General features: G+C 41.4%; 1 protein-coding gene across 2 annotated transcripts in view; it reads right to left on the bottom strand.

Moving 5' to 3' along the window:
- AOAH (acyloxyacyl hydrolase) overlaps positions 1 to 19,163 on the bottom strand; it is a 73,652-nt gene that overhangs the window by 13,278 nt on the left and 41,211 nt on the right. For both annotated transcript variants that reach the window (XM_066556576.1, XM_066556570.1), the window contains exons 13-17: positions 15,796 to 15,887; positions 13,750 to 13,832; positions 8,331 to 8,367; positions 7,215 to 7,289; positions 1,366 to 1,538 (exon numbers count right to left, since the gene is read on the bottom strand). In XM_066556576.1, the coding sequence (XP_066412673.1) occupies positions 1,366 to 1,538; positions 7,215 to 7,289; positions 8,331 to 8,367; positions 13,750 to 13,832; positions 15,796 to 15,887 (460 nt within the window). The remainder of the gene's footprint in view (positions 1 to 1,365; positions 1,539 to 7,214; positions 7,290 to 8,330; positions 8,368 to 13,749; positions 13,833 to 15,795; positions 15,888 to 19,163) is intronic.

Below are 19,163 nucleotides of genomic sequence, written 5' to 3' on the forward strand. Positions count from 1 at the left end.
GATTTGGCAGAAAGACAGATTGATGTCTGGTCATGGCTGAGTGGCAGCCAAATGGGGAAAACTGCTCACAGCCTGTTGGAGGATGTGCCGGAAGGGATCCCTTGCTGCAAAACATATTGCTTAGGATTAATTGGGTCCCTCCAAGGCAAATCAGCCCCTCTGAAAATTTTCCAACTGATCCTATAGTTAATCACTCCTGATTTGGCTACGTGTTGTCTGTGATAATTAGATACCTAGTCAGAGGAACTGTCACTGTGATAAACATGCACTCAAGGGAAGAAATGGTTTTATGTGACTAAAAATAATTATGACAGGTTTCCCCTGCCTTGAAAGGGGTAAGATTTTTCTTTTTAGTTTTTAAAATTTTTTTTTATTGGTACTAGTATAGTGGTTATGAGAGAAAAATATAGGAATAGAAATGGGAAAGATGTGAACCCATTGGTAATTACTAGGGAACCTTGGGGAAACCACAACACAGCTGCAAGCTGTGTTACCCAGTGGTTGCCAAAATCATCTGAAGTTGTAATCTACCATTTTAATGATGTGATTTAGCTTCTCTCTCTCTTTGCTGGTGAGAACCATTATGACAACAACTTCCTGCCTGTCAGATGCAAAAAAGATTCTTTTACTCCAATACAAGTGAGTACGTGCTTTTGGTCTAGAAAGCCAAGGAGTGAGTGGTCTGTTAATGGTCAGAGGTACTGTGCCATTCACACTCTGAGATGACAGGATCCCAAAGGTAGCCTCCAAATCTCTGAAAAAAAATGCCCCAAAGCACTTTACACTCTGAGGGAATGTCCCAAAACATGCCTGCACACAGTATGAGGTTTCAATCATCACATATAGCTAGTGTAGGAGGTGCCAGGCACCCAGTGCTGGCAGAAAATTTATTTCTCTAATATAAAAAAAGTCATTTGGAACCCTCTGACCTAATCTTTTGCCTTGGTCCACATTCAGTTTTAATACAACATCCACCAGTCAGTGAGTGTAAACCAAATGCCCATCTCCACCTGTAACAACAATCAGGATGCAATGCAGGCAGGCTGGCCACAATTTTGGGCCAAGACTGTGGTAGAACAGCTTTTTTGCACCATCAAAATGTGTTGAACCTGGTTTGGATCTGGGTGGGTATGGCTTGTGAGGGAACCAGTCAGAATAGGGGTCTATTCTGTCCTGCACTGGAAATGGTAAGAGCTGTCATTCCTACTTCTGCAGCACAGCCAATATCTGCCTCATATTTCTCAGATCTCCTCCACTCTGTCAGGTTTGTTTGAAGTCATCAATGGATTCATAGATTTTTTAGGGAGAGAAGCCAACATGACTGTGCTGGTGACCAGGAGGAACCCCACAACACCTCAAATTTACCTAGAGGATGGTATCTGTTGTGCAGGTTATCCCAGAGGAAGCGACCATCCACCAAGCCTGTTAGAATCACATGGCTGCCGTTTGGAAGATGGGTGTCCAGGTACCGCAGAGCTTGCACCACATTGGAGAGCATTTCTTTGGGTGTGGTCATGTGGGCCAGTGTGTCACGTTCCCTAAAGGAGAGGATGCCAACAGGACATTGTGTCAGGAATACTGTGTCTCCAAAAGGGCACCTGAAACAGTGTCATTTTCTCCGTCTGCTGCTCTTCCACATTAAGTCAGCTGAATAAAACATTAGAAAAATGCTGTGATGTCTCTCACTTGTCATTGCCAAAATCAGATGTGATATAAAAACCTCCCTCCCTCCCTCAGCATTACCCCATCTTTCTGCTAAAAACAGACAAATGAATCCCTTTTTTATAGAGTGGACTCCAGCTGTGGGTTAACCTCAGTGGGCAGCTAAGCATCACACAGCTGCTTACCTGCTTTCCTTCCTCCACTTCCTCCCCAGTGAGACAGGGGAAGAAAAGAGCAAGAAAACATGGGGGTCAAGGTAAAAACCAAACCAAAGCACTTATTGTTCAATAAGTGAGGAAGAAGTAGAAGAAGAGAGAAAGCAAGCAAAGAAGTAATGCAAAACCAATCCCTCATCACAGCTGGGTGAAAGTAGGACTTCTTTCCCCATGGGTTCCTGTACATACCTTACTTTCAATGTGCTCTTTGGAGTACATACCTTTCCTTCAACATGCTCTTAGGACTTCTTTCCCCATGGGTTCCTGTACATACCTTACCTTTAACATACTCTTTGATTATGTAGGAACATCTAAGGTAGCTTAGATGTCATACACATGTCATACACCTCTTACTACAGCTCTCCAGGAGGGCAGGAGAGGGGTCTGGACAAATGTGTGAGCCTGGAGAGAGGTGATACCTAAGATTAAAATAGTCCATTGGGGTACAGGAGCTGTGTCAGTGTTCCACATGGACTGAATGCCCACATTTTGTGACTCATTGTCAGGCGAGAACCTCTTCAATCCAGATTCCCCAGCTCAGGCTTATCCTTTCCCTCTTGTATTTAGCTGTAAATGCTGCAGGAGTGTGAGGGGAAATTAAATCCTAAAGTTGAAATACATTTCAATTTATATAAGAAAAACAAACAAGCAGAACCACCCCAGGCTGCCTGGAGAACACTGCTCTAGTTATGTTATTATAGCAACCACTTTATTACAGAAAAAGCGTTCACGCACTCTCCCACCCGAGAGCTATTGCTGTGCTCTCATGGTGCACGTGTCCATAGCAGGGGCTGGCAGCAAGAGGGGACACAGCCCTGAGAAGGTTGTCTCATCCCATCAAGAGAGCATCTATTGGAACCCAGGACATTCCTCTGGCTGCCCTGGAGGACTTGAGACCCTAGCAGGGCGCCCAGAGACCTTGGCACGGAGTCAAAGACACCTGTGCCTCTGATTTTAGCCCATGGAAACCATTATCAACTTTGTGTGAAGATTTACAAGCGACAAGTGTTTGAGTAGAATGATAGTGAATTTATCACAAGGTTAAAAAGTAGAATTTTGGGGATTTAGAATGGGGGTTCAAGAGGCAAGATGGAGGAATCTGGGAGTGTCCTGTTTTTCTTCTTCTTCTTCTTCTTCTTCTTCTTCTTCTTCTTCTTCTTCTTCTTCTTCTTCTTCTTCTTCTCCTTCTTCTTGTCCTCCATCTTCTGCTGTGGTGGTGGCACTTCTGGATTGGTTTAGGGTAGAGACAGACTGTCTAACATAGGTGATAGGTATTGGAAAATTATTGTAAATAAAGTACACGTAGTTTTTAGTATAAAAAACTAACACCGTCCTGAGGGTGGTCAGTGTGCCATGAATCGACCTGCCAGACAGACCTCAGCGGGTCAGAAAAAGAATTTCTTAGATAAAATAAACAACCTTGAAAACCAGAGCTGAGGCTGAAAACCACGACTTCTTCTTTGGTTGTGGGGCTGGGAAAAAAGACTCCTTAATACCTTGGGAGCCATTTCAGCAACACAAAACCTTAGAAGGATCCATCCACCTTGGAAAGCAGGGTCTTGGGACAGTTTTCATTCTGTCTTGGTGATGTGGCCCAACTGAACAAGGTGTTCAGAAAGTGAGGTCAAGAAAGACAGGGGATGTCCTTCCAAGCAAGAAGGTTGCACTAATGACCACCCTCATTGTTTTGGTGATTCCCACGTTTTGTCCTCTTACTTGTGCTCTTTGCTGTAAGAAAAGCAATCACATTAGCAGCCAGAAGGCTCCATCCAGGTCCTTTCCTTAGGATAGTCCTTTCATCTCCTTCTTGGCTTTCCAGGGGTAAGAGAAGGGCAAACTTGATGCTTGCAGTGCTGAGCAAGCTGAATTGGGTCAGATTTCTTGTCAGTGAACACCATAGAAGCAGGAGCTTTCCAAAGCACTCTTGCTCTGTCTTGAGGCATTCAAAATGTTTAGATTCAGAGAGGGGAAATGGATGCTGAATCCTGTGTGGGAGAACCATGTTCCCTTAGAAGGATTTGGGATTCTTCACTGAGCTGCATTTTGCACACAAAATAATAATTGGGTGAGTTTCCTGGGCCCAGAAATTTATCTTAATGCAGTTTGTGTTGCTGAAGTCTTTGAGACTTTCTAGCAGGGAGAACTGAAAAACAGTATTAGGATTCAGGTTTATGCTTGTGACAGCCACCAAATCAAGCTACTTTTGAGATAAGACTGTGGATTTGCTCTGAAATGACTTCATTTCACCTACAGATGTTGCAGCACTTGGTTTCAAAATAGTGGTCTGATGTAAGGCCTCTACCACAAGTAAACATGTCAGCACAAGCCAAAATTAATATGACATTCATAATTCCACTTTCTTTTGTCATGCAGTGTTGAAGTCCTGCAGATATGCCTTCACATTTCTTTTATCTGCCAGGCTATGAAATTAAATCTGAATTAGAAGAAAGCAACCTTGTAGGCATGTTCAATTTTGGCTCTGCCATAAGGACTCCAAGGTGCCTGGGTGAGCACCAGGGCCTGTTGTGGTACCCTCACCTCATTCCCCTGGGCTTGATGCACAGGGCTGGTATGCCCAGGGCATGAGGGCTACAGGAGCCTGCTCACACACTATTTTTAGGGCAGGAGGGGTGCAGCAGCTCTTTGGTGCTGATAGCTGTACCATAAAGGGGCACAATGCTCTTGCTGGCACTGGGGTTACTTTGTGCAAGCTCCTTTCACGGTGGGCTGCTGCTCACCCCGCTTTGCTGCTGCCACCTCGCTGTTTGCTGCAGATGCCATAAGTGCAGAGGTGTGAAGGAGAGGCTGGAGAAATGGTGTCATACCCAAAATGCAACTAATATTTGCGTTAACTGTGCAGCATTTGAGACTTCTGGTGCTCATTATTTTCTTGTCTGATTTTTTTTTTTTTCTGCTAGGTCTCTGTATCCCCTATTTACACCTCAGTGGGCTGAGAGATACCATTCCATCTGTCTTTATTTTTCTCACCCCCCTGTTTGGACACCATGGTGTGGAGACTACGGGGAATGTGTAACACAGGCTGCCAGTTTCATTATCCTTTCCCTCTAGAAACATCCCCATTACTCATTGCCCTGCTCTTCACATGGGAAGAAATACCTGCATTTTAACAGTGCTTTGGGAAGAGCTGTGTCTCCAGTATGCTCAGCACACCGCCCTCTTTTGAAGCCAAAATACAGGATAAGGCCAGGAAGTCTGTCTTACTGCAGTTTAGAGCTGTCCTTGAAGAGGTTTTTATTTGCCAAGCCCCAGGTTTGGAGTCAAGCCCATCAAATGCTCTGCATCCCCTGTAACCTCTGTTAGGTACATCAGAGCCAGGGCAACTACACAGTAACAGGACACTGAAACAAATCTCTCTCTGCTGTCCATCCCCCTCAATGGAAACAGCACGATGCTACAGAAACTGTAGCATCTTTCCTTGCAGGAGTCACAGGGATCACTACAGCCTGATAGCCTCTTTTGATGCTGTGAATGTTTTGGAAGAAAACAGACAGAAAACAGCAGTGAGAATTTGAGCAGACAAAAGTGTCTCTGCCAGATAGTGAATGCTGGGATAAAAAAAATCAGAGTTTCAAGCAAGCATTAAATACTGCCCTGGAAGGTTTTGGAATATACAAATGAGTGAGGCAAGGTCAAAACGGTTTAAATTTCTGGAAAATTTCTTTTTACTTCAGATGAGTAGAAAGCAGTATTAGAGACAGGGTAAGCAAAAGGAATAGCCTGCAGAATGAGGAATAAAAAAAGGAAAAAGAGGTGCTTTTAGCAAAGGCAGTGACACAGCAGAATTTAAATATGTGCACAATAGAGCCCGGGCCAAGCCTGTGAGAAGACACCTTGAAAGTCAGAAAAGGTGGAATTTTTATTTTTTGTGTTGGGGGCAGTAGGGGCTTTATCATCCTGGCAATGGATGCAATGATCTCTCCATAAGCTTCCCAGTAAACAGATCCCCAGGACAGTCTTGTCAGCAAGTACCAGGGAGCTTGTGACTGCTTTTCCCTCTCAGTCAGAGCATGGTAGCACAGCTTTTGAGGATTTGTGCATCTTTTCCCTGACAGGAACAGGGTGCAGAGGGCAGATTTGGAAGTTCTGGGCAGGGGTGCAGAGAGAGCACAAGCACTAGAGGGTGAAGGTTTCATGGGAGGTCATTTCTGTGTGCTGCCTGCATGTGGCTGGGGTGAGGGTCATGCCAGGAAAGGACCCAAAAGGTGCCCCTGTGGCCCCACTTCTGCCACAGCTGAGGGCTCTCAGTTTCTGCAGTGCTGAGGAAAACCCTGTCTGGCTTTGGACATCTTCATCTGGAGCACAGGACCCGGCAAACAAAGCTTCAACCCATGAACTGCCTGTTAAGCAGTTTTAGGACACCAAACCTTGGCCATTTTCATGGCCATATCTGACAGCCTGCATATAGCTCCCACTTTGTTATACAATCTGCAGGTGAGAACTTTCAAAACCTTTGGCAGGAAACTTAGCTGAGTGTGCAGCATTTATTAAAGTGAATGTTTTGAAAGCCTCTGTGTAAGTAAGATTGATTCCTTCCATGCACAAGAAAAGCTGAAGATTGACCATGGTGAAAATAATGTTGCACTAGCAACAGCACTCAAGCCTCCTGCAAAACCAAAACTGCAGCATGGATGTGCTGTGCACTGGCCTGGTTGCAAGGTGTTTTCTGCCTTCCCACTACCAGGAGGAAGGGAAGCATCCAGCTAGTGACCTCTTGGTGTCCCTGTGAGCACTGCTAATGGGTAATACCAGAACTATTAGTTTTGAAAGCTTCAGTTCATTCTCCTGCAGAGTTTATGATGTGAATAAAGCCAGAAAGACAAAACACCTCATCAGGACAGCACAGCAAAGAGTGCAGGAAGGGGAGACAGGGTGAAAATGGACCTCGATAGGGGACTAGGTTGTCATTACTCAGAAATGATGGACCAGTCATGCTCTCCCTCCTGTGAGGAGGTGGAACAATGGGTAAGATGGATATACATGCTTTTAAACACTTCCCCCCCCCCCCATTGTTATTATTCATTTCCTCTGCTAAGTTAGAAATAATTACCTCAGACATACCATTAGTCATTTTATGACTAGCTTATAAAAGAAAGAAAAAAAGTAAGCTCCAAATCAGAACTGGTAGGTGCCTATGACAAATACAGGCAAGGAAATAAGTATTTTCAGCAGAAAATTAAGAAAAATGGACCAATAACAAAGAAAAATGCCATAATGGACAAGCACAAATCAATGAGACACAAATGTCCAGGCAGTCAGCAGTACTCTAAGGAAGTCAAATTTATGCTACTATAAGTGTTCATTTGGTTTACACCTTACCCATTGCAGACATCATTCCCAATTGTAGCGTAGATAACTATGGCTGGATTGTCCAACAGCTGGTTTCTGGCCAAACTAAAAGATAAATATGGAGCTATGTTATTGGGGAAATACACTCTCAGTGTCTGAGTCATACACCATGCTTGTGTGAGATCACATTTGGAAGTATCCCGCTTGGATGTGGCCAATGCTCAAATGACTGTGTTCCTATGTTTGTGAGAGGTTTTTTTGCTTTGTTTCGGGTTTTTTGGGTGGTTGGTTTTTTTCACTCTAGTTTTATGTTTTAGTAAAGTGACTTAAATGAAGTTATTTTCACTTCTCCCTTTTACTGCTCATGGACTTGTCTTTTTCACTGTTTTTCCAGCTGGCTTTCCATTTTCTTTGTGTTATTTAGAAGCCAAATGAAATAGTTTCACTTTGGGGCAAAGACATGAATCAAGATGGGAATTTTTTTAATCAGAGATGGGAGAGGAAGACTCAGTTTGGCTGACAACTAAATCTATGTGTAGAATTGAACTCAAGATCAAATCAGGATGTGGTTTGAATCTCAGTGCTAGAGGGCAAGAATTCATTACTTCTTTGTCCGGATGAGAGAAAAATAAATCCTTTAGGACACAAACTATATCAATGTCAAGCAAACTAAATCAAACCCAGCTGACCCACAACCCACCCAAATTCATCTGAAAAGGAGAGTTTCAGCCTCTCACTACTCAGTAGCTACTGAGTTATATCCATATGGAAATAACAGTGGGCCTGCCCATGTCTATCTACATTGCTACACACAGTTAAGGGGACCCAACACACAGATTTATGGAAAGGCTTAGTCTCTCCCCTAAAATCACTGGAAATGCTCCACTGGCTTAACAGAGCCAAGTTCAAGGCCATGGATATGATGACATCCACTCTTAAACCCAGTTTTCTTCTGTTTATTAATGTTTATATTAGAGAAGAAAGAGACAGCACTTCAGAGCACACTGGTCAAGGGAAGCTGTGCTTCTTAGAACATTCACGGATAAAATAATCTTCACAGTGCTTTGCTTGTTTCTGTCAAAGAGGTAGAATTCCATCAGTGCTCCTGTACCTCAAGTTAGCTCTTGAATCCCATTAAGCACTCACCTTTTTATTAAAGAGAGGAGGTTTCCTGAAGAACCACCTGATCACACATAGAGGGAACAAGAGAAATAGTACAATATTGTTATAGTGACAAAAAAACCCTGAATGCAAAACCAAACTACATTGCATATTTCCAAGAATGTAGAAGCCCTAAAAGTAAAAATGGAGCAACAATTCCTCTCTGTAACCTTTTTAGGTGCTGACAGCAAGAAGTAAAGCTATGTCCAGGGACCTGCTGCTTTCTTATCTGAGTTGCACACTTCAGCCTGTAGAAAATCAAATACTTTTAAGTGCAGGGTTATTTGGATCTGGCTTTTAATCCAGATCTGGCAGCTTCTTCCCATCTGTTGAACATAGTAGTCTCCTGTAAACCAGCCAACCTGACTTGTCAACAGTCAATCTATTTTAACTTTTCCTATAAATTGCAAAGGGAACTTGTTCTCACTCTTCTGAGAGAGTAAGTGTCTCACAGCTATACCACATTGGGACTGATTCAGGTCCTAAACATAGGCACCAAGTGCCATTTTTGACATCCCAGAGTATCCAAGACACCTGCAGCAGGGCTGGCAGATACATCACAAGATGCATGAGAGATTGTGCACTTCTGGAGAGGCAACTGGAGGTGGGAAAGATACCATAAAGCACCTCAAAGAGCTGCAGACACCAGTGTTTGGGTTCCTGCACAGCTCTCCCCACAAGTGTCAGACTCTTTCTAAGTAGTAATAGGCCAGCTGCACTCCTCCCAAGATGAGTTCAATTCTAGCAATTCACCCAAAGGGTTGGATGAAAACCTTTCCTCCTTGAGGAAAGGAGCTGGCTACACCTAAACATCTGTGAACATCTGTAATATTTAATTTATGTTTTCAATGAGAATAGCATTCCCATTTAGTAAAGCTTTTGTGCATTAAACTTATTAGAAGGTCTTTAAAAGCTATGCATATTCATCCCAACCATCTCCAGCACACAAATCAAGCTCCATCACCTGCAGTACAAGAGGGATAGCAAACAAGGAACCAAAACCAGACTTTATGCTTTGGTCAAGATGAGACTAAGTCTGTGATTGCAAGAAGCTCACCTCATAGCAAGGTACAGAAACATAAACTTCAGAGAAGGAGATCCTACAGGTTATACTTGCTCTTATTTTTCAGTATTTTCACTCTCTCCTCTTTTTTCATTCCTTCTCCTCTTTTATTATCCTCCTCCTATTCTCAGCTCAATGCTTCCCTGATCTCTCTCTTCTCTTTTCTGCATTGTGCTTCTGAAGCTTGCTTTGAGGAGTAAATCCTGCCCTCCCTGCAGCTCTTGAGGGGAAACTTGTGGACAGAACATCATTAAATCCCTGCTGGATTGGTATCGGGGAAGAGATCTAAGATATAAACCCCTAAGGTAGCAATAATACACTTTGCATTTTAATAGTGGTGCCTTTATTATTATCACTCACAGTGATGCCAACCGCATATATCAAGGAATCCTTTGTGTTTTAAATAATCCAGTTCTTCCAAGCTGAAAATGAATGTATCTATCTGCTGCTTCTCTCCTGGGGGTTGCTGATCCATTCAAAAATCCAGCCCTTCTATTGAGAAGCTCTTTTCAGCAGGGTAAGAGACCCACAAAAACCTCAGAAACTATGGCTTGGAACATAACTACCAAAAGTTGGGGTTTTCTTCTGTTTAATAGCCCTTCTTTCAGTTAGAGCTGAACACCCTATGTTTAAGCCATTCTGTCACAAGGCTCCCTGGACTGTGGCTGTGGTTTCTGCATAAATAAACTACTGAGACCTCTAGAAATTCAAATGTATTTACAAAAAACCAATAAGCTGATCTTGGGTATGTATTACCTCCACAAGCATAGGTAGTTATAAGCAGCTCAGTGGAAAGCATTAGCACAGTTACAAATCAAAACACCAAGAAAACGAATGGGTATTTTAGAAAGGAGTTTTTATGGGTAAATTGAGTCTTCAAGGAAGCTTTTGTGATACAGGATGAAATCTGTGATGAAAACATTCGAGAGAGAAAAGGAGACGAAGCAGAACAGTTACCCTTGCACTGTTCAATAGCCTGGAATCTAGTCCTGGATCTTTCCTGCCTCTCTCTCTCTGTTGCTTGCCAAATATTCTCAGACTGCTGAGGGGTTTTTTTTCAGTTTTGGTTGAGAAATCAAGGTTAGGTTTGCTTCCAGTTGTGAGGGAAGGGTCCACCACCTCCAGAGGATAATGGGATTTTTTTAAGAAAGGGAAGGCAGAAATCCTGTTAGCATGGAAGCTGGGGAAGCCTTTCTCCATGGTGAAGATGTATGTCCTGAGAAAAGCAGTGGGGGAATGTCCCTTTGTGCTGAGTCTGACACAGTGCTGGTGTTTTTGTAGGGGAGTTGGACAGGAACATTGCTCTTGGTGCCTGGCTTGGCTTGCCATCCCTGGGCTCTAGCTCTTGGCGGCATATCTCCTCCACCAGATCAGCATCTTTTCCTTGCACACATGTGGGGCGGTAAAGCATCATTTTCAGAGGAAGGTTTAGCTGTCCCGGGTGGGGTTAGGTCAGGCTGTTCAGCTGTTTGCTTTATTGACACTGAGGGTAGCTTTTTAAATCCTCCCATTCTGGGAAACTATTACACCAAATGAGGCAATTAAAGTGAACCTTTACAATGTAGTGTCAGTGTGATGATTTAGAGAAGATATCCTGAGATTCTTCTCTTACTGGTAATTTTTCCCTTTTTAAATTCACTTCTTAATTTTCCGCAGAGTCTTTTGCTGTGACACAGGCTCACCTCTTTTTATATCCTGCAGGTGTCTGTAGCGTAAGTGGAAAGGGGATATGTGGAGAGAAAAACGAATGATGAACACAGTGAGAGATTATAAAAAAATCTACAAGGAAATTGGGAAAAGCACATGAAATACTACTCCCATTAATGTAAAAAGAGCAGAATAAGATAATTAGGGTATCAGGTACTGAGGCGAATTGGATATAAATGAGAAGAACCATTGGCTTAGTCATCCTTGACCATCTAGTTTGGGCCTTTTTTAAATTCTGTCTCACCAGAAAGCCCACCTGGAGGACTGCGATGATGGGAGCCACTAACTCTAATGCCCTACAAGTTACAGGCAAGAAAGTCAGAAGCACCTGACTGGTGGCACCAAAGATGTTGTAAAACACTTTCACAGCAGACTCCAAGCCTCAGGAGCACCATGTGTGCCACAGGAAGGAGCAAGGCATATGAGAAGCATTGCCAGTGTCATTGGTGCCAGAATGCAATTTTTAACGTGAAAATGCCCACCTGAGCCTGGAAGTGATCCCTGCATCATGATACCTGTCTGTGCAACCTCTTCTGCCCGGTAAGATCACAGACTCACAAAATCACAGAGTTTTTAAGGTTGAAATCAACTTCTGGAGATCATCTGGTCCAACCCCCCTGCAAGGCAGGGTCACCTCAAGGAGGTGACACAGGAACACATTCAGGTGGGGTTGGAATGTCTCCAGAGAGGGAGACTCCATGAACTCCCTGGGTAGCTGTTCAGTGCTCTGCCACTCTCAGTGTCAAGAAGATCCTCCTCATCTTGAGGTGAAGCTTCTTGAATTTTATCTTATAGCCATTTCTCCTCATCCTGTTGCTGAGCACCACCAAAAGACTCCAGCACTGTCCTCTTGGCACCTGCCTTAGAGATATTTATATGCATCTGTTTGTTGGAGGTAGAGGGCTGGGGCAGATCCTTTCTGATCCAAATTTTTTTTCAGGAATTTCCAACCATTTAATAAGTTTCTAAGTAGTTCTAGAGACAGCAGGGCTCCTCATTTGTAGCCAGCATGAATCATCTGCTGGAAAGGAAGAACATCCCATATAGCCAAATTATCTACCCGAGGAAAATAAATTTTCCCAAGCTTCTGCAGCCAGTTTTCTGAAGCATGAAAATTAATTAAATACAACAGAAACAAAAAGGCATAATCATTGCATAATCAAGTATCTTTTAAGCCTGCTGTTAGGGACATCAGCTAATCCAAGACACAAAAGCTAAGATCATAAAACTCAATTTATAAGACTACTGTCACTCCTTCATACAACCCCTCTGACAACTCAGGATTTCTTGTTCACCTTCATTCCTCTGGTTTAAGATTTTCACTCCTGATAGCTTTTTTTGAAAAAAAAAAATTCCCCCCAAACAGACATAAGTTTAATGAAAACCCATGTTCTTGTACCAGAACTATCTTTCAGTTTAAACTATTCTTCCATCTCTGTGGTGTTTATGCCTCAAAGGAAATCAAATTGGAAATACCTTTTAATTAATGCTGTGATCAAATGTCAATGTATTGTATCATCCCTTCAGAAGTCTCCATTGCCCTAATCCTCCCCAAAATCTTTCCCTGTGTCTCCATCAAGGTCAGTCCTCCTTAGATAAACAGGACCAAAATCTGAGGTCTTATCAGGACTTGTATGAGGAAGGACTGTCTCCCTGTCTCTCGACAAAATGTCATGCCTGATACATCTTGCAACCTTCTTACTCTCTTTCCTCTTTTACCCTGCACTCTTGATGGTTTCTTGGAATTTCTCTTTGCACCCCAATGGCCTTGCCCCTCCACCACCCCTGGCTGATGGGGCCACTAGTTTACAGAGAAGCCTCATTATTACTTCTGTCATGCATGTTTTGTACAATTTTGCAGCATGTATTTGCTGCAATTCCTGCCCCTGCTGTTCCCAAGCTCATCTAAATTATTCCTGTGTAAGGATGTGCCCCACTCCAGGATGGTTAATTTAGCATCATTCACAGAAGCCATCAAGCATGGACCTTGGTCTTTGCTCTAAGGTCACCACTCCAAATGTTAAGCAGCATTAGCCTCAGGAGAGATGCAGGAGGGACATGGCTTTGCTCTCAAATCCACTGCTCTTCCCTGGTTAGCTGCTTCTCTACCCACTTATTTCTTGTATTAATCTTCCTCTTCTTCACTGCACACCGGGGTACCATGCAAGACACTTCCCTTAATTCTAGGTAGATCAGGTCTACTGCATATTTATATGCATATTATATATATATATGTGTAATGTGCATATAAATGTAATGTGTAAATATATATATATATGTACATATATTTGTATATATACGTGTGTGTTTTTAAATAGAAAGATGACGTGTCCCAGCCCCACAAAATAAATTAATCAAAACCCAACAGTGTTAAGTTTTGTTCATGTCTTTGATTACTTATTAAAAATCTGTTCTGAGAGCACATTAGGATGCTAGCCCCACTGGGTTAAGTAAGTGCTGAGTTAAGTAGGTTCTGGTTTTTATTTTTCCATAAGAAATGCATGCAACTAAGAAGGGGCTTCTCATTGCTCCTGACACATGCTCATTAATGCAGCATTAGTAATATTCATTAATATCAGCACTAGTAATGTCAAAAATAATAATAACAAAAGAAGTTTAAAGAAGTTAACATACCATTTTGGGAAATGTTCTGCAAGTCTCTGTGATTACAGCGATTTCTCTTGCGTAAACGTAGATACAGAGAGTCTGTCCACCCTCTGAAATAAATTGAGAAAATGCAAACTGCTAAAGTCATATGACAATGAAGAAAACACAGCTGATATTAAAAATTAAGTATGTTCTTGTCTCTGAAAAACTCAGTACCCCAGTTATATGCTTCTATTTCACCATCTCTCTCTTTTTGTGGCCCTAAATCTTTTTAATCTTGAACAGGGTGGCTTAAATAAAGCAAAGATACCTGCTCAGAAACTGTAAACTGGTGAAGAGTTTCTCTGACATTGTTCCATCCAGGAACAATACTTTTATCCTGGTCTTTCAGATAAAGCATTTAAAAACCTTTTTGTTATACATCATTTATCAAAACAATTCTGTTGGTTGTTCACAAATTGACTTTTCAATTGGTTGTTATGGAACAGTAAGTAAAAGAGAAGAAATATTGGCAGGGCAATCATTTCCCAACATCATAAATCTTGGACAGATTAATCTGAAAACAGGTTACTCTTGGCTGTTATAAGTTCTCTCCTTTATTTTGCACTGTGGAGAAAAATGAGAAAAAAACCCCAAAACAAATGAAGAGGATAACAGCCCAGAGGGTGATGAAAAGATCAAGCTCCCAGCCATGAGTACACAGTCATTTCTATCTGGGTTGCAACTGTTTGTTTATTTATTTTTTTTTTTTCTTTCAGGAGTGGAAGAGATTAAAAACTGAACACTGGACCAAGGCTATCACTGACAACCTCAGGGGCAGTTCTAAGCTCGAATCACTTGTGAGCTTCAGATTCTTTGGAGCCCAGACAAGTAATGTGTACTGAGAGACTGGGCATTGTAACACATTTTTAAACATCAGTTTTGCCATGGCTCTGATAGAGAAGGCTGCACAGACGTTTCCTGTTGGCTTGTCAAGTAGTAAACTGCCTAAAGCAGATACTGTGTGAGTGTAGCTGAGGCTGAGAGCCTGGATTTTGCACAGGGAAAAAAAAAGGAAACAAAAAGTCCAAGTATATGGTGCAACAGATATTTTTCTGGGGAAAAAAATGTTATTCTGGTAACTTTTAAATTCTGCTGGTAGAAAGCCTCTTCAGCTTGACCCATGCTTGGTTTGGCATTCAGCTGTATTCCTGACTTATCCTAGACATAAAAAATAAAAATTATCTGAAACTTAGGTCAGACCAGGCACTGGTCAATGATTGTATCTACAGATCTTGCAGTATTCAAAGGGGTTTTAATGCTGGCCAAAGAGATGATTAATAAAAAGTTTGGTTGTTTTTTTTTTTGTTTGGGGGTGGGGTTTTTTGATTTTTTTTTTTTTTAATTTCACAGTTACAACTGCAGGCATTTCAAGGTGTTTTGTGTTTTAGACTTTATTTTTCTTCCCTTCTGGAAGGGAGTTTATTTTTTTCTGTCTATGCCTGCAACTTTGCCCATCCACATGAGCCAAACTAACGCAGCAAATTAGGTCACAGACTCTTTCAAATTCTCCTCTTGCTACTTCCTTCTAAATGTGTTAAAAATACAAAAAAAACCAAAAACATGTGGGAAGAGGAGAAGAAAGATTTCCTCCCAGTAGGGAACACTATGAAATAACCATGGGGATACCCTTTATTCCACTGTTTTCATCAGCAAAAAGAAAACATGAGGAAGACAGGAAGATTAAAAAAAATAAGAGAAAGGCTGATTTTTGTTACTTTCAGCAATAATTTCTTTCCCCTGAATTTTGTAAAAAAAATAGTTTATCTTTTATTTCTTTGGGGTTTTTCTCCTTCTAAATTACAGTTTGACCAATTCTAAAACCTACCCTGAATTTCAGGAAGACTTGCTAATATATTTAAGTTATCTTTTAAAACCCAAGATCCAGGGTTGATCTTGGTTTTAGAAAGAGCAGATGCAGAGCTGAATAGTATTTTTCTCTTTCTTTTCAAGCAGTTTTGGGTTTTTTTCTTTGCTGTGCTCTGAGAAACCTAGAGACTTGCTATGGCTTGGCCACTCTGTCTGTTGGCTTACCCAATGGTGGAATTGAGAAATCCAGTGATCTCTGAGAACTGGGGCCAGTCAAACTCATCACTGAAAGCCATGGGGAGATTAGCAAATGATTTCTGAAAGAGAAATTTTAAAATCAACCTGGTTTCACCTTCACAGACATAAAATCCTCTTAGCAAATTTGAACAGTTCTTAGCCAGAGCACTGGCCAGACAACAGCCATTTTAACTGCCATAGTAGTGGCAACTATGTATGCATATACTTAAAAAGTTGGCTTTTGTAGTAAGACAGGCATAAGAGGAGATGGAGGAAGGAAAAGCAGAGGAGATATCTGAATTGCAGTTCTTGGTGTCCTTTTTTCCTGAAAGAGTCCAAAACTCCTCTTTATGTGAGCAGGTACTGCAGGTGCAGACCCCCAAGGCAGCAGCTGATTGCTCCAGCATCCGTCCTGCCCAAAGGAGTGGCACCCTTGGGCACAGGAAGAGATGACAGCGTGATGTCCCCAGAGAATATGGCAAGGCATAATGTCAAATTCTCTCAAAGCTTTCCTGCCCTCTACAGCAGGATGAGCTGAGAACAACCAAACCCCTGAAAACCTCTGCCTGGTCCTCACTAAATTTTGGGGATGGCACTAAAGCAACAGGGTTAGAAAGGCCTCAGAGCATGGCAGGGACAAGAGAGAAAAACACATCATCTGGCATAACCTTCCTGTGCAAATACATGCATCCTTTACCCTTCTCTGTTTTGCTGATATTGGTCCCTAATGCTTTTTTACAGTGACTGCCCCTGTGAAAGCCTCTTCACAGATGCAAGCCATGTTGCACATTCAAAATACAGTGCCCTGTTCTTTCCCACTTTGTTTTCTGAAAGTCCCAAAAATCATGAAAGGTTAAGAAAATAGCCTTGATAAATTGTGCCACCTCAGAAGGACAGAACATGGAGTAAATTTCCAGCTTCTCCTGGTCTGGGGTATGCTTGCAAAGACAAATGTATAAATCCAGTGTGCTCATAAAGAGGAAAACTGCTGATGAAAAAGGTAATAACCAAAAGAAGGTCAAAACATAAAATCAGAGAACCTACAGGCTGGTTTAATCCATATAATTTATTAGCTTCATTTTCTCTTCAAGCAATTGTGGGGTTTCCTTAAGACCTCACTGCTATAAACAACAAGCAGGTGGGCAATTCTTTATCCAGGAGGGTCAGAGTAACTGAAGAGCTAGAAAACAGCTAAATCTTGTGCTCCTCACCAAGTTCTAATTCCAAGAAAATTATTGTTTAGGTGAATGGGAGCTATATTGGAGGCTATGGCTTGAGTATATGTCTGAGGGTTTTGACTGTAAGAGGATGGAGAGAGATGCAGGGAAAAGGGAGGAAAGGCAAGTAAAGGGGGGGCTGTGGGGAACAGGAAATCCTGAAGCCAGGCTCTGAGCAGTCTAATGCACAGCAGATGCCAGTTTAAAGCATGTAACAGCACATTTGACCCACTTACAGTACATCTGCATTAGTTACCAAGGTGAAAAGGGGGCTGTCTTAATTATCTTTCAGTTTGTTCTTTCTTTCTCACACATATGTGTCCTTCTGTGTATGTGTACATACATACAAAAAAAATTTCGTTTTTTAAGGCTGCAGGGAAACTTCAAATTTGCCTTCTTCAAATCTGTTAGTTTTGCGTGCAAACAAAAAGTTCTTAATCCAAGGCACAGCTATGAGCAGAAGTGGAGGGATACAGCATAGCTTGGCCTTTTGCAATATTTTCCTCCTCACAGGTTAGCATTGGAGGTGAGAAAAACAGTCACTAGGACAGAAAAAACCCTTCAGATATGATCTCTTATAAATAACACATATATTAGAGTATAAAAGAGATAAAAATTATTTAATACTTTTTAAACAAATAGTTTTATGAACAATTCTCTCATTATTTACCATCAGCACTCCAAAACAACATATTCATTGGACAAGTCCCAGTAATTTCTAACTGTTAGGTTTTTTCCCCTGCAAACTTGGCTTAAATATGAATTTGCCAGAACCTAATTGAGTTGCAGATTGATTTGAAGAGGAGCGTTTGAGCCCAAAATTACAGTTGCATTTGAAAACTGGATAAGCATTTAGCATTGACACTATTCCAACAAAGCACTTAAGGGCCAGACTTTTGAAGATATTTCAGGTCCAAAGGGTGAAGATGAGTAGTTAATGGAAAATTCAGAAGAATGCTGAACCTTAAACTCTGCATTGATGTAGTTTGGAAAGTGCAGCCTAACAGACTGTGTTGCTTAGTCTCAGATGCAAATGTGTCCCACTCTAGAGGTGCAACTGTGTTGACTTTTAGCATAAAACTCTCTTGAGCACAGCCTTGTTTAAATACCATTCTCTAGACTATTCTGGCTGAGAAACCTACTTCAGCCCACGTGCCAGATTTTAGCAGAGAATCAGTAGAAAATTATTCCAGCCTAGCTTCAAATGCCATATTTCAGCATCAAATGCTTTAGATAGGTCTCATTCCAGTGAACATCCTCCTCTCCTACATGTGTCCTGCCTTGAAGGATGGGGCAGCCAAAGCCATGGGTGATGCTAAATGCACACATGGCAAGCTGTGCTTAAATGGAAGAAAGTTCAGGGTTGCTGTGGTAAGAGATTTTCAAACTCAGAATAAAAAAGGGCACTGGAAACCTAACACTCCTACAAGCCTTTCCATCCTGAAAAATTTGAAATCATTGAGGTATACCTTAATTTGAAGGAAAATTGGGTCCTTCTTTTTATAATGATTTTAATGCTGTTCAAATCCTGGTGAGAGTATTAAGTATCACAGACAACTTTATTATTCTAAGAATACAAATAAGAAAACCTTAAGCTCTTGAGAAAAGCACAGCCTATCTTTTAAAAAGCAAAAATTGCACTTCTGCTCTGTAAAGCTTTAAGGGACAGAGGTTTGAAATTAGCAAAACTATTACCTTATTTCCCACAAAATGAAATGTCTTAGTCATGACAATACAAGCATGGAGAAACCTGCCTGCATTTCACTGGATCTAGAGGAATGCTAGATAATGTTTTTAAAAAGAATTGCACACATCAAACTCCTGTTTCTTTTGTAATCGTACCGAAAAAAAGAAGTCAGTGGGATAAGTGTTTGCGACATCCTGAATTCACATTTAAAGAAATGATGAATTCTGCTAATAGGAAATAAATAATATGAAACAGTTACTTTAAGGATATCTCAGAACCCCTTGAATTTGTGATCAACTAGGTATTTACTGGACTATGGATAATGTAGGATTTATTTTTCCCTTTATTCAGCAACAAAATAGAGATCCAACAGTTTTAAATTGCATCTTTCCAGAAAGGGTATTATTTCCATCACATTTATAAATATAGTGTTTTTACCTCAAAATAAAAAT

The sequence above is a fragment of the Molothrus aeneus genome, chromosome 1, assembly GCF_037042795.1.
Source record: "Molothrus aeneus isolate 106 chromosome 1, BPBGC_Maene_1.0, whole genome shotgun sequence".
Taxonomy (NCBI): Eukaryota; Metazoa; Chordata; class Aves; order Passeriformes; family Icteridae; genus Molothrus; species Molothrus aeneus.